At 48.8% G+C, this 25,663-nt stretch overlaps 3 protein-coding genes across 10 annotated transcripts in view; 1 reads left to right on the forward strand and 2 right to left on the reverse strand.

The window, feature by feature from the left end:
• Positions 1–15,060, forward strand: part of LOC122372357 (protein unc-45 homolog B-like) — a 44,687-nt gene extending 29,627 nt beyond the window's left edge. For all 4 annotated transcript variants that reach the window (XM_043349462.1, XM_043349464.1, XM_043349461.1 and 1 more), the window contains exons 13-19: positions 9,488–9,661; positions 10,010–10,092; positions 10,429–10,609; positions 13,015–13,136; positions 13,419–13,671; positions 14,034–14,217; positions 14,517–15,060. In XM_043349462.1, the coding sequence (XP_043205397.1) occupies positions 9,488–9,661; positions 10,010–10,092; positions 10,429–10,609; positions 13,015–13,136; positions 13,419–13,671; positions 14,034–14,217; positions 14,517–14,629 (1,110 nt within the window). In that variant the 3' untranslated portion in view covers positions 14,630–15,060. The remainder of the gene's footprint in view (positions 1–9,487; positions 9,662–10,009; positions 10,093–10,428; positions 10,610–13,014; positions 13,137–13,418; positions 13,672–14,033; positions 14,218–14,516) is intronic.
• Positions 1,865–3,176, reverse strand: LOC122372359 (larval cuticle protein 65Ag1-like). The gene is made up of 3 exons (XM_043349466.1): positions 3,117–3,176; positions 2,634–2,801; positions 1,865–2,341 (listed from the first exon to the last, which is right to left on the reverse strand). Exons 1-3 carry the CDS (start codon positions 3,123–3,125, stop codon positions 2,036–2,038), a joined length of 483 nt encoding a protein of 160 aa, XP_043205401.1. The 5' UTR covers positions 3,126–3,176; the 3' UTR covers positions 1,865–2,035.
• Positions 15,061–16,998: 1,938 nt separating the features above from the next.
• LOC122372360 lies at positions 16,999–23,989 on the reverse strand. 5 transcript variants are annotated; one of them, XM_043349468.1, is made up of 5 exons: positions 23,948–23,989; positions 19,378–19,537; positions 18,903–19,115; positions 18,429–18,601; positions 16,999–17,863 (listed from the first exon to the last, which is right to left on the reverse strand). In XM_043349468.1, exons 2-5 carry the CDS (start codon positions 19,511–19,513, stop codon positions 17,582–17,584), a joined length of 804 nt encoding a protein of 267 aa, XP_043205403.1. In that variant the 5' UTR covers positions 19,514–19,537; positions 23,948–23,989; the 3' UTR covers positions 16,999–17,581. The 5 variants fall into 5 exon arrangements, with proteins under 5 accessions (XP_043205403.1, XP_043205402.1, XP_043205404.1 ...); XM_043349467.1 differs by having other exon boundaries at positions 23,858–23,989; XM_043349469.1 differs by having other exon boundaries at positions 23,905–23,979.
• Positions 23,990–25,663: the final 1,674 nt, after the last annotated feature.

The following is a 25,663-nucleotide window of genomic DNA, read 5'->3' on the forward strand; positions in this document are numbered from 1 at the left end:
ATCTACGTTGTGTCTGTGCCGTGTCAGAACGTCCATGTCCATTCGTCCATTTCCATAACGGAAGCTATCTTTCAGCACGCAACATCTTGTGGCGCTGGGTGAATTTTTATTTTATTGTGACGCCGACGTAGATACATTATGTCTACCTTGGTCGGACCGTGTTATAGTTCCTAACCTAAAAGTGTTTGGGATACTGGCGCTTGGAGAGGAAATGAAACTTGTGAGCGATTTCTAAGAAACTTCTGCGTAAACGTTCCGACTGTTACTTTTGTAGACGACTGTCAATAAGAAGTCACGTCAGTATTGTCTCATGACCATGTCGCAGAAAAGTTTGATGACGATAAGAAAGAGTTCGTTTTCAGTTATTCGCAAATTGTGTGACAGAACTAAAAAAATCATCATTTCTTGCATGGTGGTGTAAGTCCTCTCGTTTTCCTGTTGCTACTACGTCATAAAGGTGTTGTTGACGAGAGCTGGTTTGGACTTCAGGGGAGCTGGTTTGGACAATATGCTCAAAGTTTCTTGAGGATGTCAACTTCCGGATGTTATGTTTTAAGTCAAACAGTTAAACCTGTCGTTCATTTTACGCCTTTTTTATGTTCCCTGCAGAGCATGGCTACCTTCGTTTGACAAGCTTTGGTTTCTCTGTTGGTCTGTTTCGGGCTGCTTGCTCGGTTGGTAGGTCGCCGTTGATGAGAACGCGGACTCCAGGTCAGGTCAGGTCACCAGAGTGGGTTTTTTAGCCCACCTCAGAAATGTTTGCAATCACGCCAGAGCTAGAGTTTTTGACGGAACATTTCCTTCTCGTCAGATTTTCTTTAGGGTACCAGTATTTGTAAGTTGTGTCACTCAATTGTGATATCTGTGACCTGAGGTCAGGTCAAATTCGTGATCTTTATACAACAAGCTAATGGGAAAGTATTGAAATGCGCCCTGTTTCCAGTTAACAATTCTAAACCACCCAATTCTTTCGGGATTATGGCTTATCATCTCATCTATTATGATCCAGTTGCCGTTTACTGACGGGGCACCTGAAAAGATCACCCGAGGTTATGCGAGGTCATCAATATTGTTGTCAATAAATCTAGATATGGTGGTGCTAATGACTCGTTAATGGACCCAAACTGCTTGCCTGGGCATGGCGCGTCGACTGATATGCAACACAACCTTCTTGGGTCATGAACTGACCTTGGCCTGTCAAATTTTGAAATTGACCTGTGAAGGTCATCAAGTACATGTTTCTGGTTTCTACCCGTCACGAAAAGAGAAACGTGTCATTTTCATTTCATTTTCACGTCTCTTTTTTCGGAGTTGAAAAGTTATGTAAAAAACGATGAGATACTATCTCCAGAACATTTAATTTTTGATGACCTCATTGTTGACCTGACCCGAAAGTTGTTTTATTATGTTGTAGGTCTTTCAACGAACTGTCAAACCCCATTTACCATTTGTCGCTCCCACGCGTGTGTGTGTGTGTGTTTTTTTTTTTATTTAGATATGAGGCTGGGAGCCGAAAATTCCTCTCCCTCCCGAAACCGAACCTTTCAGAGGCTTCAGAGCCCGCCCAGGATTGGGTGAAATAAAATATTGATTTGTTTTCGCGGAGCTGTTCTGTATGGTACAGTATGGTCCAAAATATTACATCCATGTTGTCCTGTATTATCTTATGCTTCGGAGAATACGTGTAGGTTAATGAATTGTCTATAGACATGACTTTTTAGTTTTCACCTTAGCTGTGTACTCTATGTTTGGTTGATGCACGCACGTCTGCATTTCCTATGGTATCAGTCACTCGCTTTGTAACCCGAACCCAGGCTAATAAACTTTTCTTTCTTCCTTTTTTTTTGACATCAGAACCAACACATTCAGTTCACAAGTATATTACATTGAGCTCATTATTTCAATATCGTCGATCGCGGCAATAGCCTGCGGTCCAAGCAATGTCGGGTAACAGTCCCAGGGCAGAAACAAGAGACCAGTCTATCGGCGCAGAGTCTGAGACTAGTCTGTCGGGGCGCGACGCTACCGAGTCCGTCTAGCGGGTGATGCGGTCGCCGCGGTTCTCGAAGATAGGCTGTCCGAATTCGTCCACTTGTCGGCCAGCGCTCAGCCCCTCGGCCCAGAACAGCTGTGGGAAGTCAGCCCTCAGCTGGGCGTACGCCTCAATCTGCTGCGGCGCCACCGGCAGGTGGTTGCCCTGCGGCTGGAAGCCGTTGACGTCGGCCACGTACGACACCTGGTAGGTGTTGCCGTCGTCGCCGACATACTCGTAGCTTCCCTGCTGGCTGAGGGAGCCCGTCTCTGGCTCGGGACCCGGCTGAAAGCGGCCGATCTCCTCCATCTGAAAGAGCAAACAAAATGAATTTACATACAGGGTGTATTGCAGGTAAATTGGGGCATTTTAGTTAAGTACCAGGCCGTGCGATATCGATCTCATCACTTCCATAAGTGCTTGAGGCTTGAGCCATAAACTGTCGCCCTGTGTTCCAAAATGCAATTTGGGGGAATGAAACTGCATTCGCAAGTTAAAACTCCAGTTAAGTTTTTTTCCCTTGAAAGAAAGAGGTAACGCAAATCGACAGTTTCACACAACCAATGCCAGTTTTTTTTTTAGAATCAAGAACTATCCTCACCCGTTGTCCGTTGTCCTGTTCGTAGCTGAACTCGTAGTTACCAGAGTCGTCATTCTCGAACCGTTCTGACAAGATGCGCACTTGTGGTTGTCCGATGTTGATGGGGCTGGTGTTCTGAATGAGCTGAGGAGCGGCGCTGGCCATCGCCAGCAGACAGCAGGCAACAAACTGTTGGGAAGAATATCGTTGTCATGGTTACAGTTTCATCAGTACAGTGGAGCTTGAAATAAGAGCAATATCAAAATATGCACCACCGTCTAAAACTTTCCCTTCCCTGCAAGTGGCATTGCTGTTTATAAGTTGAATCTGTCAACAGCTTTCGAAATCACTGCACTCGATATTCTGAAGCTTTCTTTTTGCCTTCCGTGTTTCCATTTCACACGGAAATACGGTGAAACTGGCGGTCTGACCCGATTGCAAGTCTGGTTCCAAACTGGGTAGCTCGGCACCCCTATGACCTGATAGCGTCGGCGTGAAGCTCACCAGCTTCATGATGTGGGTGATCTAGAAGAGTGCGTGTTTGCGCGTGTGGTCTGGGCTGCTCTCTGCGTGCGCTGGCCGGCTGCCGGCTCTCTCTTATACCCCCGCCGGTGTGCCTGACCGGTGGGAGAGGGCCCGCAGCCCCCCCCCCCCGCTCCCCCGGCAGCAGCCCGTTCCACTCCGCAGCCATCAATGAAAGGAAAATAAGCAGAAGATGCGTTGTTTGTGGCATACTGTTATTCGTCGTTCTGGGCTAAACACTGACTGCGTATCTCAACAATGTTGGAGCCGGTCCATCATGCAGTGTGTGGAAAAGCCTATTCCATCCCAGTTACTTGCTACGAAACGGCAGTAATATTTCAAATATTTTAAGCAGCGGCCTTTGGTTACGCAATGTCAGTGGTAACGCAGCATTCGTGACTCGATTTCATTCAAGATGACATTTTTCTAGCTCAAAGATTAGATCTTAATGTGAAATTATAGTGTATTGAGATGCTCAGGGATATGCAACGCGTCTTTGACATGCTGAAATTTAAACGTTACTGTAGCTTATAGGCCATTTGCCCAATATGGATCTATTGAGGTTCATAGCTTTCAAGAATGACCATTGACCACAGGTTTGAGAACTAATGGAAAGTTTTGTGCACCCAAGTTACTAAGTTAGCAATAGGGTTACGCCAAAAGCCAAAAGTTTGGGTAGAGTGTCATCAGGGAGAGCAGTTTTTCGGCTAAACCCGCGCCCCGTGAGGGGGGGGGACGGCCCCTCTTCTTTTCTGTCGATAGCTCCGTAAGTGTTGCAGATATCGTCACCAAGCTTTCAGGATCCCTCTGGGCATTTTCGACCCTAAAAAGTTTTGCGGAAAGAATTGTCACACCTACATCATTTTCAAGTTACAGAAATTATTTAAAAAATATAACTTATATAATATATAATCATCAGAGCTACAGAACTGCTATCTGGGATTTTTCGAAAATTTTCGATTTTGACTCCCAAAAATATTTTTTAGGTGTAATACCCTCAAAATCTCAAACATAAACCAACGAAAAATTTTCATATCCGCCTTTCGGGCCTCTATGCAGTGGTTTATTTCGTAGACAATTTCGCGGAAGACGAACCCCCTCCTTCAACCAGTGGCGTTTGGCTAAAGGTTCCGTGAAGCGTGGGTTAGGTATTTTGGTTTTCGCTGCTGTCAGTCTACATGTCTGTCAACGGTTCACCAGACTGTGGCACCTTGTTTGAATCAAGTGTTTTGGAAGAACTTGCAAACTGCGCGTTGTTCAGCTGTTCTGTTCCCACGGCTTCGTATCGCCCCGGCAAGTGATGATTCTCTGACAGAGTAACAAATGTTACAACATACGTCAAAAGCTTTAGGTGAAGCGCCTGACAGAATAACTGACAGACTAACATTACTTTTCGGTCCGCTATTTACAACTCAAAACACCAGGTCCAGGCCAACATTTTTTCCTGTGCCGAAGACATTTGTATCTTCACTTGTTGCTTCCACTCCATATCGAGGGTGGGCTTTTCTTTTTGCAACCTGTCAGTGCTGACTGCAGATGCGAAACGCCGGCGTTCTTGTCAATCTGGCCAGTAGTGCTGGCCCGCCGCTGCATTTTGACCTGGCGTGGGCCATGCGGCGCCGTCGGTCGAGCCCGTCGTTGTCGCCGATCGGCGCGCGGCGTCGGTCATCGAGACGCGTCGGCTATGCGACGGCGGCCTGCCGGCGGGACAGGCCGCCCTTGAATGTCCGTCACACGACTCTGGGTCATTTGTCGGTGCGGCTGGTGGATGGACGCACATGCCGGTCTGAACTCTGAAAGACGCACCGGCAGCCGGCACGGGCCTTTTTGGCACATTGCAATGTGCCAAAGGCCCAGAACAACTCCGCCGGGACCTCGGCACTACCTCCCCAGCGCAAGTAGGGCTTAGGTGTGCGTTTGAGCCCTTTGAGCGATGGAAAGATATTGTGTAGATGTTTGTCGACTGATATCCTCAATGTAAAGTTTCTTGTTGACGTTCGCCGATGCATACCTATGCAATTGGGTGGAAGTACCTATGCCTCGTGACCGACTCTGCTATTATTCACATTTCTGGTTAGTTTGAGTGGATAGCGCGATCAAGCCTGATAATACTAAACAAGCGATATATTTGGAATAATTCCTAAACCTCGCGTTTGCTGTGTCTAGCTATGCCAACATTGTGATGGAACGCCGAGTACGTCAGAAGGTCAGAATTTGGTCACATTCGAGATAGCAATTACTCGCGTAACGCTAAGCCGTTCTTTACATGGCCACTCGTGCATTCACGTACGTAATCCGAGCAGTGGTAAATTGGTGGCTTTTATAAGACGGAGTCGAAGTAATGCGGCCGTCGCCTCTGATTTCGTAAGCTATTCACTGGATTCTGTCCGTTCTTGTACGGCTCGATTGCTCGAAGAAGCGCTTGCACGTATCATTATTCTGTCAGTGAGCGGCCTCGTGAAGGCACGTGGGACCGATGTCGTCCAGCTGTGCGTAAGACATGACACGACCCGGCGCAGGGGGCCGAAAAAGTGACGGCCGAGACACATTTGTAATGGGCCACCGACGTGGTCGCTCTATCGCATGTCTCTATCGCTCTGAGCAACTGTCTCTGCGGCCATTCCTCGCTGGTGATCCCTTGGCTGGACCGGACCTACTTATCGTGAAGCACAATGGTTGAGCGGTGAGCGGTTCCGGTTCCCGATGACAGCCACGTCCTCGACACACTCCGCGAGTGTCGCTTGAATGCTGTTTTTCGGCATCATTACCTACGTGAATTTTGATTATATGATTATGTGCTTTTAAACCTCTGGGAGCCTTGGCATGGGGTTCTTTTGGATAGATGGTTTGAAGTGTAGGTATTCAGAGTTCGTTGCTAATCACCCGCCATCCCATCAGCCATGATCGTCCGTCATTGGCACTGAGAGCTTCCTTTAACCCACGTCACTATTGTTTCGACCATCGTTTTGTTCCAGATGCACTTAACTGATGCGGGTACTGGGTGTCCACAAACGTGTCTCGTTTGCGTTTATGTTCATGAGTTGATTTATGTCTTGCGTTTTTTTTTTTAAACCACATATTCACTCGTAGTGCCTATTTTATCACCAATACCCCATGTTAATGATCTGCTGAATGATTCCGTATGTGTGCGTCATTAATCACACCTCAAGTCATCCGCCACTGATCGTCGTTTTATCGCCGGTGTAAGTTGCCGTTGAGTGACCGGTGGCATTCATTCGAGCGTGAAGCGCGCCGTAGCGGCATTGACGGGTCAGGATGATGGGTCGGCGCGGCATGCTAAGGTCACGCTGTCCGCTTTTTGCGGCGCGGTCATGCGTGTGTGCTCCATCGGGCGACCGGTCGGGTCTTTTTGTGTTCGTCGCTGATCGCTGAGCACTCGTCGCTGATGGTATCAGTGCTGTGCATCTTCACCCGCCCGGCGGCAGACGAGCTGTTCAGTGCCCGGGGCGACGGGAGGTGACCCGCTCCAGTGTGCCCCTCCCTCTCCCTCTTTTAACGACCGACCGCCGTGTAAATCGACCCAAATGGGCCCAGTGCACGGTGTCACAAGCTTCCCTCGCAGTACCGACGGAGGGTCTGGCGGCCGGGCTCTTTTTCACGACACGCCGCTGTCCCACACCAGCAGAATTGACGCTCGATTTCTATGGAAGCGTAAGCAGAATTGCCAATTCTGCTTACGTTTCCATGAAACCCAAGCGCCAATACCTGATAGTTAGGTAGCCGTGGACAGTGACGTACCCAAGGGGGGGGGGGGGCACGGGGGCCAAGGCCCCCCCCCCTGAGCGCCGAAGGCGCTCAGGGGGCCCCTCAGGCCCCAGGATATTTTTTAAACACTGGATAAAACGTCTTTTACTCGGAAGAAAAATTGATATTAAAGTTTCATTTATGTGCCCTGGGTACCCGAGGGGCCCCTGCAGTCATCCAAGGGCCCCCAGTTTCCTGGGCCCCTGGTCGCCTAGGGGGCCTCTGGTAGCCGGGGGCCTGGTCTCATGGGGGCCCCTGATAGCCTGTGGCCCCTAGTCGCCTAGGGGGCCCTGGTCGCATGGGGGGCCTCTGGTCGCATGAGGCCCCTGATCGACTGGGGGCCCCTAGTTGCCTAGGGGGCCCTGGTAGCCCGGGGCCTGGTCGTATGGCCCCTGATAGTCTGTGGCCCCTAGTCGCCTAGGGGGCCCTAGTCGCATGGGGGGCCTCTGGTTGCATGATATTGAGGCCCCTGATCGTCTGGGGGTACCTAGCCGCCCAGGGGGCCCCTGGTAGCCGGGGGGCCTGGTCGCATGGGGGCCCCTGGTTGCCTGGGGCCCCCGGTCGCCCCTAGTCGCCTGGGGGACCCTGGTCGCCTTGGGCCCCTGGTGGCCTGGGATCCCCTGGTCGCCTGGGGGCCCCTGATCGCCTGAGGGCCGCTGGTCACCTAGAAGGCCCCTGGTCGCCTGGGGGCCCCTGGTAGCCGGGGGCCTGGTCGCATGGGGCCCCCTGGTCGCACGGGGCCCCCTGGTCGCATGGGGCCCCCTGGTCGCCTGGGGGCCCCTGATCGCTTTGGGGACCTGATCGCATTGGCCCTTGGTCGCCTGGAGGGCCCTGGTCGCCTGGGGCAGTGGGGCCCCTAGTCATCTGGAGGACCTGGTCGCCTGGGAACCCCTGGTCGACTGGGGGCCCCTGGTCGTCTGAAAGTACGCTTATCACCTGATTGATCCCAAATCATCTGAGTGGCTACTGGCTACTGGATATAAGTGGTGACTGGAGTAGGCACTCATCTGAAGGAGCCAATATCTTTCACGGTGCCGGAGATATCACAGAAAAACAAAAAGGCTAAACTGAATACCCTCCAACCTTGGCCCCAAAGGCGTCATTGGCTAACACAGGGATGTGGGTCGATTTGCAATCGCATTTCCTCCTAAGTCCTATTCCTCCAATTAATACAGAGTGTCCCAGAATTACCCAAACATTTATTTTCTGGCTAAAAGTACAATTGCGCTCGATTCCTAGTGAAACATATAATAGCCGCGTTTACATAGGGCTAGTTGCTAGATAGTGGAATTCCTATAACGAGACATTTATTCCCCACTATTATATTATATACCTACATATCCGGAATTGGAGGATGTTCAGTAATTGAGGCGCTCGCTCATAAAATGCCGTGCGTTTCATGCACACTCCTCAAGCAAAAATATTTTTACTTTCCAATTTTCCACATTTTCTCAAGGCTTAGACCGTTACAGAGACCGTTTTAATTGACTTTGATGAAGTTGAACGCGAGAAATCACAACCAAATGCTACATTAGGTTGTAAAGAACTGAATTGCGTTTTCCCACACACGTGGCGTTTTCTCACCTACGTCTGCAGGAGAGACCGGACCCACTATGCCCCCCCCCCCCCCCCCCACCATCGAAAGGTTCTTCATGACTCCCGGGGAGCCCCGGGGAACCTGGGGGGCCCTATACACTGTGGGGGGCCCCTTCGAAAGCAGGTGGCCCCCTCCTGGGCGAAATCCTGGGTACGTGCCTGGCCGTGGAACAGAGCCCAAGTGACCGCCGCCCCCACACACAACCATCATTGCGTGACGCGCAAAGATGCGCCGGCGCTGTCTGCTGGGAGCGGCCGTTTTTGCGCTACCCATTCACCGTCTCCCGCAGAAGGCTGATCAGCCTGGCTGGGATTGGCTCGAATTGGCTGTAGTCTGCGTGGTGATGTTTCCCAACCGAAACAAACATCCGCGCAGGCGCCGCTCACACCCAAATTGGCCGAAATTTGCCGGTGAATCTGGCGCGGAGCACGCCGCGAGAGCCTTAGCCTGCTCCAGGTGACTTAGTGATGTTGTTCAATGGGCTGCAAGGCGTGATAAATCCTGAAGCAGATGTGGCACAGCTACAATGCATTGATGAGTAACTAATTGTCTGTCGATCAGACAATCATTTGATTTTATCCGCTGATAGGAGATAAAGGCAATTTACGGGATAATAACGCACAACTTCATTTATGCTAGGCGCCATACAATGCGGCTATGCAGAAATGTACAGCTTTTATCTGTCCTGATTTGGTTTTATCTGAATATCCGGCTAACCGCACACCCCGAGATATGTATTTTGGGAACCTGATGAGCATCATGACTTGCTGCTGTCTTGCGCCGTGACATTGCCTGTTGACCCAAACATGTGACCTAATGAAGGGATGAATGACCTAATGAATGACTTGATGGTCTTGCTGACCTCAACATACTCGTATGACCGGACCCCGTGTCCTTAGCTCATGGTTTAGCGTGTTTATTACCTCGTACGCTAGCCTGGTTAGATGATGTGACCTGGTGGTGACCTGACCTGGTGCCTCTCTACCGGCAGAGTGGTGACCACTCGGTGGTGTACGGCGTGGTGACCACGCTGGTGAACCTCACCAATAGCTACGACACTCAGGAGGTCATCCCAGAGATGATCGAGCTCGCCAAGTTTGCCAAACAGCACATCCCTGAGGAGCACGAACTGGACGATGAGGACTTTGTCATCAAACGACACGAGGTGAGCCGGGGGGGGGGGGGGGGACACAGTGGCAACGTGATCACTGATCAGAGCAGATGTCAAGTCGATTAGGCTCATCGATGAGACTGTTGAGAGATGATCTGAAATACCAGGAGCTGATTATTTCAGTCACTGCTGTATTATTTTTGACAGGATATTGGACTGATTTTCTGACGTAATTTATGATTGAAAATAATTTCAATACGCTTGTTTTTTTTTTCTTATGAATATTCGCTCATACACATCTTGCATCTCGCATCTATTCGCATTTGCGGTTTATCGTAACCATAACGTGAGTTGGCCGCGATAAAGTCTGTCGGCCGGCACTGACTCATCGTTCCACGGCAGGTCCTGTGCCACGAGGGAGTGACCAGCGCGCTGGTGGCGCTCTCCAAGACCGAGAGCCAGAACAGCCGCGAACTAATCGCACGGTGAGTTGTATTCCCTTACTGCGGTAGGCACGGCTTACAGATAAGCGATTCCAACTTCGGCTTCATGTAGCTGTCCGCGAAGGTGTTACATACGCTGTCGTTGAGTGTAACGAAGTCAGAGAACATTGTGCAGCGTCCGCTGTCTCTGGCTTTGCCGTCCGTCTTACACTCTTGTGCCCTATCGTTAGGTCAGTGCGGTATTTTATGCGAAAATCTGCTGGACTAAGTATTACCTGTATCCCGTGCTAAGGTCAGGCTTGGAGTGTTCGGTCGTACTGCCTTTTGAGCCCGACTGTCCATTTAACCGTCATGTCTCTCCGTCCCTATAATTTCCAGAGTGTTCAACGCGCTGTGCAAGCACCAGCAGCTGCGTGGTATGGTGGTACAGCAGGGCGGTGCACGCGCACTCATCGGCCTGGCCCTCGAGGGTACGAAGAAGGGCAAACAGCAGGCGGCCCAGGCGCTCAGCAGGATAGCCATCACCATCGACCCGGCGACGGCCTTCCCGGGACAGAGGGTACGTCCTGCGTGACGGTGGGGAACCCCATCCCTTTCCAGGGGCATTGCCGCGGATTTAAGCGGGGAGTTTGAGATTTTAATTTTTCCGTTTTCAGTGAAATTGGGAAGACTGTTTGTGGGAACCGTTGTGGCGTTGTGGGACTGAGGATAGTTTCAGCTATGATTACGCGAAGTTCGATATGCCGCCTCGATTTACCAGTGGATTGCTGGCTGAATAATGCATGCGGGGATCTACCGAGCGTTCGTCGCATCGTATTGAGATGAGCGCAATGCGTTTGAGTCGGAATGAATGCTAACTGGAGAACGTGAAAGCATGCTCAGCTGGCATTGGAATTGCAGCATGCAGCGGTCAGTCAAATAGCAGGCTCAGGATCTGGTTTGTGTTGCGTACGCTATCATTGATTCACGTCGTCTATAGATAATCCCGTCCTCATTGTGGGAGCAGATTCCGGACAGTGTCCCGTGCAGCCGCGGCCATAACCGTAAACGGTCCGCTTGAATGGCTGTTTACCAGTGCACAGTGGGGATTTTTCCGATCTAGCGCCTATTAATTCAAAAAATATTTTTTGGATTTTTGTTTATTTTTTGTGTCAGTAGGGCTAAGAAATGTCTGAATTTTCATATATGGCATTGTTTTATCTGTATGTCCACAGCAAAACTAGGAAAAATGCGCCCAAAGTTCAAACTCATGCGTGATTACTCAATGGGCTCAGCAAGGCCCGAAAGTATAGCTCAATTTCATTGTCCTGTCCTGTTGGTTTTAATCTTGCGAGGTCTTAAAGTTGCATATCGTCTGAAAGGCACCTTTATTAGGAATGGAATGGCAAACATAAAGTATGCCACAACCTTACTAAGGTCACAAAAATGCCCTTTACAAAAAACCCTTACAGACACCATATTGAAGGAATGGTATTCTAAATAAATGTAGGAAATCAACAATGTTCTCCACACTTTTCCACTCCGAAATATATCCTATCGAATTCGCCACTTTGTTCTGCACAAGACAACGCCTAGTTTGGCTGCCGAAACTTGCCTGAACACGGAATATTCACATTAGAGTATCTTAACACCCCACTCGAGGAGCGCTAGGGCAAACAGCACGATATAGGTATGTTCCGGACATAGGCGAATAATTTTACTTCGTGATTTATATGATGCATATTTTCTGAGACACATTCATTAGGAATAGGATGACAAGCGTAAATTATACATACCGTAACCTTATTAACCATCGCACTTGTGGGGAGGGGGAGGGGGAAGGGGTCGGATAAAACCCCATGGTTTTCCGCAAATTACTCGCGCAAAAAGCGGCCGAACGCGCCGAAACTTTCGGTACCCTCGAGATAATCAATTTTACATCTAACCTAAAAATTTCATGACTCTGACCCAACTGACCTTTGACCTGTGGCATATTTCTCGAGACCATGTTTGGCCGGAATCGCGATTCGGCGTATGCCAGCTCACATTATCCGCGGTTTCCAGTCTTTTTGTGGTTTTAAACGTTCAAATATGTGAAATGATGTTGGTGCAATGCATAATGGTGGGTGTCAAGGTCACGTGAAGGTCAAGTCAAGGTCATTGACCTTTTGATGACCTTGGTTCACTTTTTTCGAGTTTTACTTGTTTCTAGGGTAGTTTTTGGTGCTGATTTCGATTTTAGCAGCCATTTGAATATTTACGAAGTAGTTCTAGTGCCTTCGTTCCATGTTACGAAGCTATCAGTAGTAGGTGACACTTCTATGGATGGCCGGCAGGACGCCTACTAATTGATCTAACCTGACCTGACCCGACCTGGCCTAAATGCATAAAGACATCGTCTGTGATCAAAACTAACATGAAATTCATGATCAGCACCCCAAAATACCCCGTAACACCCTAATTTTGCGAAGTTTCAAGAGGTCTCGATTTCCCAACTTTAGTTGGATCATTAAACTGACTTGGAAAGTCAGCTTATGACCGTGGACTTTGAAATTGGATATATTCGGCCTAATTTCGTCATAGGCAGCACGCTTGACTTTTCCGCGAAGCTCTAGCTTGATCAGGGGCCAAACGGCTGAGCGGGGGGTCCAATTGAACCCCCTATACTATGTTGATTATGCACATTTACAGGTAAAATTCTCACCAGGACACACCAGCCAACATCTGTGCACAATCTGGCTACAATTCTACCTATGGTTTGCCCTCTACGAATAAATACGTGCTAGATCGGAAAAATCCCCACTGTGCAGTGGTGCGGATGGTAAGTGACCGTTTGTACCCAAAGCGCTCCTCCCGTGTCCATTTCGTACCCTCTGCGCCCCCTGTCCCGTTCTCTCGGCGCCCCCTCCCCGCCCCCGCGTCTCGTCACGTGCGAGGATGTTTGTGCTCGTTGTTTGTGACCGTCGTCCCACCGCTGTCTGGCAGGCGTGTGAGGTGATTCGACCGATTCTGTCGCTGCTCCACCCCGAGTGCCAGGCTCTGGAGAACTTCGAGGCGCTGATGGCGCTCTGTAACCTGGCAGGGATGAACGACACCGTCCGCAAAAGGTGATATTTATCCACAATTTGCCATTTTAATACGGAATAAGGCTAAATTGGATAATCAAGTCGGGTAGCGAAATGCATGATCTCATTTTCAGAAACGAATCACAAACATTATTTGAGGCGTTTCTGTTTCAGTTTTATGGGCTAATCGTTCTGTATGGGCTAGGTTTGTATTCGAGTATATTCTCTGGTAGTGATGTGGCAATCTTAAATTCGCCTCGTTACGGTCAGGTTCGCCGCCGTGCCTTCACACAGCCAGCTAACTCCAGACCTTCTCTCTTACAGGATCATCAAGGAGAAGGGCGTGCCCTCCATCGAGAGCTACATGTACGAGGAGCACGAGATGCTGCGCCGTGCCGCCACCCAGTGTATCTGCAACCTGGTCTGTACGGAGGAGTACATCAAGATGATGGAGGGTACGAACGACCGCGTCAAGTTCCTGGTGCTGCTGGTTGGCGAGGAAGACGTGGACACGAGCCAGGCGGCAGCCGGCGCGCTGGCCATGGCCACCTCGGTCAGCCCGACCATCTGTAAAAAGGTACGGTGATGGGGTAGTTGGGATAGGACGGTTCCCTGCCGGAAGACTGTACAAAGTGCATAGATGGCGGTGGCGGTGGGATGCGAGACTGGGATCATGACCGGGGTTGCGGGGGAGATGACTGTTTGGCATAGTTGAAATTATGTTCTGGCGACAAAAAGCCGTAAATCAGCCGGTAAAAAGTGCCGTGTGTCTTGGCGCAGCTGGATTCTTCTGAATATCAAATATCCAGTGCTTCTGTCTACTGCCTATCTTTTAATGTTACTTCCCTAACTGGATACAATTGCTCTGTAAAACCTTACCCCCAAATCGCGCCGTCCCGCTCTCATAACACCACCATAACCTCTCGGTACCGCTCGCAGGTTCTGGACGTGGCCTCGTGGCACGAGATGTTCCGTCTGATGCTGGCCAACCCGCGTGAGGAGATCACGCTACGCGGCGTGGCGTGCACGCTCAACATGCTCAGCGCCGACAAGGAGGTGGCTGAGAAGATTGTGGAGACGGACATCACAGAGATCCTGATGGCGCTCACCAAACTGCCGCCCGGTAAGACCCTCCACCGATGTCAAACGCTAGCGAGGATCTAGTTCTCGGCGACGGCTCCCCTTAACTAGACTGATCTCGCGTTTTTTTTTTTCGTTTATTGCGGCATCTGGGCTTCAGGTGATTTTAAACCCCTGGCACTGAGGAAGATAGGTCAGAACTTAGTGCCATATAACTCCGTTGCTGGTGCGTCCTTTCACCGCAAATCACGCCGTTTATGTATCGTTTACCATCTGTTTAAACCGTTTTCTGTATTTCCGTCCCGGTCATGCTTCAATTCACGTTACGCTTGGTTCCGACAGAGACCGATACAAGGAAGAAGATTATCGACTACGCCGAGAAGTGTCTGGCCAAGGCGGCGGAGCTTAAGCTGATCAAGCCAGCTGATCAGGCGGGCAGCGATGACGAAGAGTAGCGCCCCCCCCCCCCTCCGCGGCATACCACCTTTCGCTTCTCCCCCATCCCAGCCTTTTAGAGTGCCTGTCCAAGTGCCAATGTCTCTTACGAGTGACCCGTGGGCCCCGCTGTATGGTCTTCGCCGTGATTTGATCAGGTCTTCCCGATAAGGGCTTGTTGCGATGGTGCAGGGCCGACACGTTTGCGTCCGAAAGTCTACCGACGTCGGGCCCTCCGTGGGCAATCGAATGCAGTGGTGTGTCTTCCGTGTGTGCGTGTGAGTGACCCCGTAGGACGTTGCTGTCACGAGTCTGTTGTGTTTTCTAGTCAGGGCGCAAGGCGGCGCTGTTTGTTACTTCTATACTAATCACCGATTTATCATCAATCACCGACTCACTAATTCGATTTTGTTACATATTGTGATGTTTTATAATATACCCCGCGTTTGTACGTGGTTGTTTTATGATGTGCGTGAACATGATACAAAACTTTTAAGTGCGCTATTTGATATCATGGAAGCTGCTCCAAGCCCAGGCACTGGCAATTTTGGCTGTAACATATGTCCACAATCAGCATTATTATTGTAGTGTAAACTGTGCTCGATTGTTTGACGATGTGTTGTGATTTTCCTCTTCCAATGATAGCAACGTTCGTGTCTCTGAAAAAAGAAAAATCCGCTAGGGAGGCAGTCCGGTGGAGTCACGGTTGGATTTTGGCGTTCGTGTTGGTGATGTACGGAAGATCTATGCGTAACAGCCACGTGATGAATCTCGTTCACCTATTTTTCCGGCCTCAAATTTTTGAAAAATATTTCACATCAAAAAACAAATTCACAGTGCCAACATTCTAAATTTAGGGGTTGTTTGATATTTACTTTTCGAACCCGCATAAATTCAAGAGTTGTACTCTAAACATATTTGACATATTGCGCTACAAAGCTAAATTCTGCAAACTTCGTACAAACTTCGTATTCGTGTACCCTTTTGACTCGGCAAAATCATCCGCATATCCTATCGACTCATTCAACTCGCGTCTTCATTTCTTCTTCCTAAATCTCCCGTCAATCACCTCTACCTGAGCCCTTCTGTCGCCACCGCGGCTGGCCCAGTCCCCTGTATGAGCGATGGTCCCACACTGCGTCCAGAAGAGGACGCTGTCTGCGTAGTGGACGTCTCAAACGAGGGCGCCGGTGGTCTGTGGTGGTCCCGGGCGGCCGGCCGCTGTCGTTACTTCCACCGCGCGCTGCCTGCGGCTCACTACGGCGCTACTAGCCGAGACTCGTGTCGCGTGGAGCTGTTGAACCTGGTGGCAGCCGCGCGGCTCTGGGCGGCCAACTGGGCCGGTAAGAGTGTACTGCTCCGCTGCGACCACCCGTGTGTGCGGCGCGGCGGCAGCCCGGCGCGAGTTCAGATGGAAGCGGCGCTGGACGAGCTGAGCCGCCAGCACGGCTTCACCTACCGACTTGAGTGGAGTATCCAGCGAGTGGACCCGCTGATGGCCGTGGCTGACATGCTCTCGCGCGTGGACAAGCCGCGCCGCACGGTGCCACTGGAGAGTGGAGTGTCGGCACTGGCCGCCGAGCTCGGGGCAGAGGTGCACTTAGAGCAACAGTCAGGCCCAGACGACCATATGTACGACCTTTCTCAGAGCGCTGCCGGGTCCTGAAACCTGGCGGCGACTCAGGGAACTAATACTGAGCGCCTGGCGGCCGGCAAGCGCAGCGCCACCTCGTGGTGACCAGGAACTAACGAGTGACACTATGAAGCCATCAACAGCGACCCTCAGAGCCCACACCAACGCAGCTCATCCCAACGCAGCATAGAAACGAGTCATTTGGAGCGCCGAAGAAGCTAGAAACGCGTTATAATGCGAACGCCAGGCGCTAGGAAGGATGACCTCGACTAGGGACCATCGGCTGGAGTGCTGGACAGAGGCGGGTTAAATTCCCTCGCCACATATCGCACTAGGATAGCCGCCGTGGACTCTCCCTCCTCCTCTATCTCTCTCTTCAACTCCCATGAAACGCGCGGCGCTTGGAACAGAAACGCAGAAACTCGGACCGAGGAAACCATGGAATCATACGCGCCGTGACCATCCAGTATGAGAAAATCCTCCAGAGTTGACCATTTTACCTTTTCTCGGCCCTTGGCTGCAATAAATTGGTTTTATTTTGTTGACACGTCATGTCTCTTTTCAGAAAAAGTATCGATTAGGTAATTCAAAAAATTGACAACATTTACATGCCCACCTGACTTACCGTCAGTATGTAAATGTTCCTGTAACGTTGTATGTGAACATCATACTTCAGAGCAATTTGCATCGACACGTTTTACACGGAAATGATCGCGAAAGAAGGTTATGTTCCCCTCTCTTAGGATAAAAATAAAATCACCCAAAACTCATGTATTATAATCTTTCAAAATAGGGAGGGCGCTAAGCATAACGAAGTCAATTAAGTGCATAGCTTCAAGTTCAACTTTGAGTAATAGCGCCCTATCGGTTGCGTAGCCGCAGCTTTACAAGCACAATCCTTGGCACACATGTCACAAATAGATAGGTAACTGCCTTATTGTCATTCCACCTGTACAATCTCTGGAGGTACTGTGATCAGCACACAAGCTGTGTTATAACACACATTAGGCTGACACCCTGAGGTGTGCACCATGCAAGAGGACTTCATCTCAGACACCCTTAACTCTGTCTCACGTCCAATACGCGTCAAACTCATTCATATAGTCGTTAAAATTAACAAACTCACATTACCGCGTATAGAATATACAAAATAATTACTGACCATTGGACTGCATCATTCAGTAATATCCCTATTTGGTACTGAGGCGGTAAATATGGCCCCTCTCTGAACAAGCCCCGCCAGTCAGGGTTTCCTCAGGCTCTGATTTATAATCAGTATTCTCTTCCCCTACCCTAATCGCCACGAATCACCCACATAACCCCGTCTCCATCCGACCACTCACGTGAAACCAATGAACGGCACCAGCTCCGGCACAGTGGAGGCGTAGCGCCGGTAGCGCGGGTCAGAGCCCCAGCGTTTGGCGGCCGCCTTCTCCAGAGGTGGTACCCCGCTCAGTCGGCTGATGAGCAGGTAATTGAACAGGGGACACAGCACGAGCAGGTGGCGCCTGCCGCTCCAGCCGACTGACGCCGACACGTACAGGCCGAACCAGAGCAGGATCTCGCCGAAATAGTTTGGGTGACGGCTGATGGACCACAGGCCCGTGTCGATGAACCGGCCCTGGGGAGGAGAGACGAGGTTAGAGGGTGCAGCTCTTAAGCCTGAAACAGACTCTTTCCGCAGTCAGGAAATCGCATGCGAGAGCCTATTCAAATACATGGAAGCACGCTCGCATCAATCGCACGCACCTCCCGCAAGCGATTGATGCGAGAAGAATGATAATGTATTTGAATAGGCTCTCGCATGCGATTTCCTGAACGCGGAAAGAGTCTGTTTCAGCCTTTAGAATGTTTCGATAAATGTCACGGTGTAAGTACTACACACAGCGGTACACTCGACATAAGGGTGTTTTGTTGACTGTGCAGTCGGCAAGAGCTCAGCACTTGGGCACACAATCTCACAGCAACGCAATTAGCTATTTGCACTCAACACTAAATTCATGACAAAACGAAAGAAAAATATTTAGGACGCGATAAAAATGCCAGAACCAGAATCGATAGTCCAGCTGTGACTTGGAAGTTGGAACAGCATTAGCGATGCTAAGAAGTAATGCCTGTCCATCACCTAGCCCCACAGACGGTGGCACTATTTCTTGGCCACCCTGCAGCTTCATCCAAATACCTACCTTGTTGGCCGGGTCATTTCTGAAGACCGACTTCTGATAGTCGGCCACGACCTCGAACACAAAGCCGACAGCCCACATGGTCCAGCCGACATAGTGCTGGGTGGATGGCTGGCGACGCGTCTCAGAGTCCATCATCACCAGGGTAGGCAACAGAGTCACAATTACCCACACACCTGAGGAATAAAATAGGGTCATTGTTACCCTAAGGCCAGGTGACGAGGGGGAAGGACAGCAGTGCCACAATCACCCACACGCCTGGGGAGATGGTCACGATCACGTCACGATCACCTGCAGCAGTGTCAAAATCTTCCATATCACCTCTGGGACAGTAGAGGTCAGGTAATGTGCATAACCTCCAGCTCCCGTCCACTACTCCATTTCAGTTTACGTCTCCCCCAAGCCCTACCCTCGCTGGGCCAGACCGGTCCGAGCCCGTGCGGAGGGAAGGACCTACAGCACGGCCCAGTCACTCACCCTGCATGGTCCAGAAAGCGAACAGGGTGGCCGGGCTGTCCCTGGCCCGGTTGAAGCGCCGGTCGCCGCCCTCTTTCAGCACGCGCACGAACAGGAAGAGGCCGAGCCGCGCCGCCCAGACGAGCACCATGTTCCGCTGCAGCCACTGCGGCCCCGACTGCTGCCGAGACCACTCGAACGCCAGGTACACCAGCGCAGCGAACGTCGACGAACCTGTCCCATCGGAGGCGTCAGTAAGAAACAAGCAAGGAACAGAAAACTGATGAGATGGGAAGCAGATGTACACATCAGTTGAATAGCTCAACATGCATGGATCATAATATGTGGGAGTTACAACATCTAGCTTGTGACAAAAGATCTCAGTTCAAATCTTTTAAGCTAAAAGATCAACAGGCAGCAAAAATCTGAGTCTTGAATCTACCCAACTGCTTTACCAGTTTCATTATATGACTTATGCTTATGCTAGCCATCTTACCAGCTAGATCATAGAACTTCTCAGTGTGCAGTGCCGCCGACACTGTCCAAAGGCCCCATTGGATGCCAAAGTCGACGCAGGCCAGCTGCACGACACTGCTGCTGCCTTTGATGAAGGCCACAACTGACGACCACATTCTGAGGATTTTCAGCGACTATATCTGAAAATGTAGCATACAAAAACATTGACACATTATTGTTATAACACAAGATCAAAATTATAATGAAATGTGCTGTTCTTGTCAAAGTAGCTCAGTGAAAGAGCAGCTCAGTAGCTCAGAGGAAGAGTTTGTCTCCAAAGCAAGCAGGAATAAGAGTCCCTCCTAGTAGATGCTTCTGTGCCACAAAGGCTTGACAATCTGCTTGGCAAGTCCAAATCTCTGGGCTTGCCAGGACTGAGATGGCCCTCAGTCATTGTGACAGCATAAGACAAACTTTACTATACTTCTTTTTACTAAGAGAATTAGGAATATGATAAAATTCAGAGCACAAGTAATTTAGGTTTCAGGGTTAGTCAAAAAGTCAGTCACTGTAGCCCATTTTTTCAAGAGTGCTTTGGCTTCAAATACTTTTTTCATTTTAGCCTTTTAGCCTTTAGCATTTTAGCCATCACAAATGTTAATACTGAACCTGATAAAGCAAATGTCACCAGGTGTACTAGGTGTACCAGTACAATGTGAATTATCCCTGATTAAATTAATTTCATCCTTGCATGGACTAAGTCACCACATTTTCATGACACGCTTTAATCGATTAGACAAAACTGTAAGTGCATTTTTTCTCAGATAGGTACTAGGTATTTGTCTTAAGCAAAAAGGAGCATATTTATGACTTAAACAAAATAGTTCAATTTTAACATCGGGTTTTTAACTGGAATAGCAGTTCTGTACCTTGAGTTGAGACAAGAACAAATAAGGAGCTTTTACAGCCCAATAATCGCCCTAGGCCAAATTATTTCATGTCTCGTCCCAAAAAAGTGCCTTGCTGTGGAATGTCAATGTGCCTTGCTGAAGAAATACTCAGAATGCAGGCACCCCAGCCTCAGCTTGACATCAACCAATCAGCATGCTGCTTCCATCCAATGGGTTTTAACTACCTACCTTGGTTAATGGTCAAGGCATATATAGCCTTGGTCAAGGCATAATAAGCTTCCACAAGGGTGGCACTAAAACGGGGCTAAAATTTCGTTTTGAGAATTTTCAACGGGACGGGCAGCCAATCTGTTCTACCACCCGAGGAAACGTTGTGTGTAAAATATTTCTGGAAAATATGTTTATTTAGAGGTGGCTCAACCAGGTCAAAGTTCACATTTTCGTGAAAAACACAACTTTGCCGAAATGCTGTTAGTCTTTATCCTTCGTGGGGGTCAGATCGATTTCCTGGCCATCAACAAAATGCCTCGTTCCGCGAAGTCGTTGAGGCGTGAAGAGACCTCATGTAGCGCATGACGGCGTTGTAGATTGGCTTGACCTCCCACAGAATTGAATCCTTCAAGAGGAAGTCGGTGTCCATACCGAGGATGCTGAAGAAGCTTGTGAAGCCAGTTGTGATATGACGAAGTCTTCCGTGGACTTGCTAGAGACTGAAGCTATAGTAGAGGTGCACCACCGAGGACAGTGATGACCAGCTCCAGCATCTCACCGTTGTCGCGTGAGTGCTGGCGGTCAAGGATATACGACCGAACTGTGCAAGAGCATCACGCGGGTTGTGGAGGTGGGACATGTCACAGTTTTTGAAGGTTTGTGGCTTCGTTCCATCTAGACGCCCACTTTTTATGGAAGCGCTTAAACAAAACAACGTCCGGGCCGCTGGACGGGCCGAGGCAGGCTGAAAGTGTCTTTATATGTAGAACAAACTCGTAAATGTCGTGGCAAGTCAGGTGGAGCAAGTCCTGCTCGAGCCGCTTCTCGATGATCGTGCAGGCTCCTGCATTGAGGCTGGTGTTCGATGCACTTGTGTCAAAACTGAGCGCTTTCACTTAATCCTTCAACTCTCACTCATCGAGGGATTCTAGAACAGCGTTTGTTGCGGCCTGTCAATTTGAGCCTAGCTAGCGAAAAATGTTCTAAAATGGCTTAGCAAAACACAACTTATCTTTTTCACGTGCACGTCTCCTCCCTGGACATCACGAAGACACGGAGACCTGCCCTGTGGCCGTACGCTGGCAGTGTCCCCCTGCGCATCAGTAACCGGGGATTCATGAGCAGAGTAAATGCGTTTTACAAACGGATCACTATAGGTACTCAGCGAAGAAAAAACCATTCCTGATACGCATTTATTCGCTCATGTAACCCGGGTAAGTGCTAGCAGTCTCGTGACCCTTCCCAACCATCGTAATACGAGAGAAGAGCTGAAGTTACACGCCTGGCAGCGGGCTACCGTCACCGAACAAAATAAGCTAAACTACGCTGAACGGCCATTAGTTGAATCACGCATTGCGTCGCAGCGCGTTTGCGGCGAGAAACACTGTGGTTATGAAACAAATAGGAAGGCATCAATCATTCATTTAAACGTGTTACAGCTCAAATATGACAATGCTTGGAAAGGCGCAATACACACCTGAATCCCCGTTCACAATACACGTTTTGTCAATGTGTACCAAGTATGACCCCATTGAGCTACCTCTAAATATAAATATTTTTTGATAAAATTTCATACAGATTATTTTTTCGTGAGGTAGAACATAATGGCCACCCGTCCCGGTCGAAATTAAAAAAGTCGAAATTAAGTGCCACCCTACCGGGCACATCCAACAATATTTTCATAGAATATAGCTCGTCCTATATCAAGATAAAAAAATATGTTTTAAAGGTTTTATTTTCTTTGCTGATGATTTTGAGCACAAAAATAATAAATCATTGCAAAAAAACTAATTTCTATATTTGGGAAAATGAACTTTTCCCTTTAACCCGCGCCCCGTAGGGGGGCGGCCCCCCTGTCCTTTTCCGTCGATATCTCCTAAGCGGCTGGAGATATCGCCACCAAACTTTCAGGACCCCTCCGGGCATCAATTGTACACATGGTGACCAAAAATTTTTCCAGAGGCTATGATAGGTTGGCCATAAATGACGTCAGGATGACGTCATGTTCTGCCATTTTCGACCGAAAAAGACCTTCGCGAGAAGAGCTGTCATGGCGTCATGCCTACAGCTTTGAAGATACAGAAAAATGATCCAAATATAAAAGGTGTAGAATTGACAGGGCTACAAAACTGCTATCTCGGATTTTTGATTTTTTTTAGTTTTGACCCCCAAAAATCAAAAATGCAATTTTTTGGATATATTCGCCAAAAATCCAAAAAGTTTTTTGAGTTTCGAAAAAACGGAATATATGTTAGAGTACCTACCGTCTTCTATCTACAAACCAAATTTCAGATCGATATCTCGTTTTTTGGCCAAGTTATAGCGAAAAAAAAACTGTTCAAAAATGATGACGTCAAATTTTCAAACTCAATTTTTGGGAGTTCTAGACCACGTAGGGCAAAACAAAGACCACCATTGAACTCCCCGTGACGAGCTGCATCGAATGGATACTCATTTTATGCAAAAATATCAACTTTGAAATTTGACCTAATTTGACCTGACCTTGACCTGACCAGACTGACCTTCACCAAAACGTGACCTAAGCTGGTCCCAAAGGCTGCCTGATCCACATAATCGCATTTGTCATGTAAAATGAACCATAAAACATGTATCACATGACACTTCAATATTGTGACCCCCAGTGACCTGACCTCTGTGACCTGACCTGGTGTCAGTGACCTAAGATAGCGAAGTATGTGTTTGATGAACAATGTACCATCGATGGATTTCAATAACTTACCAATTTACTTGATTTCACAACACATTTCTTGAAATGCCTGTGAACAGTGAAAATCTGACCTTTGACCTGACCTGTGACGTCATCGGTTTGACCTAGGTCAATGCGATTTGGTCACAAGGTAGTTCCCCGGTGGGGCTATCGAACGCCGTTTGAATTTTGAAAATTGGCCGGTAAATTTCCGAGATCTTAGGGGGGGCCGAAATGTCCCCACACGGGTGGTAGGGTCGGCCAGTAGCCCTACGGGGCGCAGGTTAAGCTTACACATAATCCTATATTTAAGATAAATTATATCTAAATATAATTAATAATCGAGACAATTTTTTTGTAAAATTGGATTAACATGTGCCATGGAAAAATAGGCTGAGGTAGGAGGTAGTCTATATTAAAACAACAATCGCAAGCTGTACGGAACTTGCTATAGGTAAACCAATATCATATCAAAACATATATAAAAGTTATATGGTGATTTCTTGAAAGTTGTACTGCTCTTGACAGGGTTTCGTGAAGAACATGAATAAGAAGCTGAATAAAAGTCACTGCTGAAATGGGCTTCAAATGAGATATTGGCTTGGTTGATTTATGGCATCACAATGAAGCAATATTGATGTTGATAATCGCATTGTGTTGATTCGCATATCATTCCAAAGAAGTTGCCATACTGTACAACTCAGCACTTCAATGAATCAATCACATTTAAGTCAATCACATTTAAATGAATAAAAATTATTTTGAAGATTCCACCACTGAACTCTATAATGTTATGTAATTCAAGGCCATATGTGATTAAATTATCTGCGCCGTTTCTGTCTCTTCCATCCAGTGAAGAGATTTTCAAGGTTTTATTTACAAATTTAATCAGCTGAGCATATAAATGACGTCATTAGCTCCAAAGCGAACCGGCCGAGCCGGTCGGCCGGTCTACGGACTCGGGGAAAGAGAGACACGTTATAATTTTAAGGAGCAAGGCAAAGTGTGAACGGTTTATTCACTCTCGCTAACGAGTACCGACGCTACGCTTCTACGCGAGGTCACCAGTTCAAGATCCGGAATGTCCCAGCTTCAAGCAGTCAGGAGGTCAGCTTTTGCCATTCGTCTGGTGAACGACTGGAATGGGCTGCCGGCCGAGATTGTAGGCTCTTCCAAGATTCTTACAGATAACGTTACCTCCTTCGCTGAACCGATGCCGCTGGGCTCTCCTTCGCTGAAGCCTGAACGTATTCAAAAGCTGTCTGGGACTCTGGATGCCCACTGGGCGGCCGAACACCTTCAATTAAGGGGGGGGGGGGGCACTGCCAACTTTTGGTCCCATTCTTTCCATGCAACGCCCATAGGGCTAATGTCAAAATGCCAAAATCAAAGGGGGCACGGTGCCCCGGTGCCCTCCCGTTCCGCCGCCTATGCCACTGGGCTCCGCTTCAGTATCATCAGGTGCCTGACACCGACTGAGTCGAGTGAGAACGGAACACATGAGTTCGATGAGAGCGGGACCTCCAGGCTTACTTGCCTTTACATATCCCGATCACTTTAAAGGTAAGGTAAGGTAAAGCTAGAAATAATGGAATTAGGAACGGTTAAACGGAAAGAAGTGCGGGTGCGTGCATGGGTGTTAGCCAGAAGTGACCGCGGTGGTGGCGGAGGAGGGGCCAGTGGCGGATCTAGGATTTGAGTTTAGGGGGGGCAAACATTGCGCCGCCAGGCAAGTCGGCGAGAATTTCAAACGTCCAGTCTTAGGAACAAAAAAAAAAGAACGAGCTACCCCTATTTTTCTCCTCAGATTTCGGGAATTATTTTTTTTTATTTTTACATTTTTGTCAGTCCGGCCAAGCCAGGGCAGCGCAAAAAAAAATTTGCAGCCACCCTGACTCCGGGAGATAGTTAGAGAATAGCTCACCGGCGCAGGCGCGTAACCACGAGTCTGAAGTTACTGGGGACCATATGAAGGGCCGCGAAGACCAAATATCATATTTCAAGATCAGCCTTCGCCCGAGTGCGGGGAGGGAAGAGGACGGGGGCGTTTTTGGCCACTTCTGCCAGTTGTTTTTGTTGCGCGTGTAGGGAAAACCGCGGCGCGCACCGCCGCGAAACTTGGTATAGCTTATGATATCTCAACTTTGCATCGTGTGTGAAAATTTTGACCCCAGGTCACCTAAGTTCAGGTCACCAGTCACCAGGTCAGTAAAGTAACCATGCCTCTAAAAAAAATGTGGCTCTGTTATTCCTTTCGGATAACTGATTGGACTAAATTTACTAAAAGAATTTAAAAAAAATCATACAGTTTACATCCCAGAAGTTTGAAACTCGAGCTTTTGCATGAGGAAATCAGTATTAACAATTTTTATATCTCAAAGTTTTCACATCGGTGACCTAATGTCAGGTCATTTTTACGACCTCTTCATTATAGGCAAGTCATTGGGAGAAAATTGAAATGCTCTTCTTTCATTCGACGCGTCTCGACGAGACGACCG

Source organism: Amphibalanus amphitrite, unplaced genomic scaffold (assembly GCF_019059575.1).
Source record: "Amphibalanus amphitrite isolate SeventyFive unplaced genomic scaffold, NRLGWU_Aamphi_draft 001350F_arrow, whole genome shotgun sequence".
Taxonomy (NCBI): domain Eukaryota; kingdom Metazoa; phylum Arthropoda; class Thecostraca; order Balanomorpha; family Balanidae; genus Amphibalanus; species Amphibalanus amphitrite.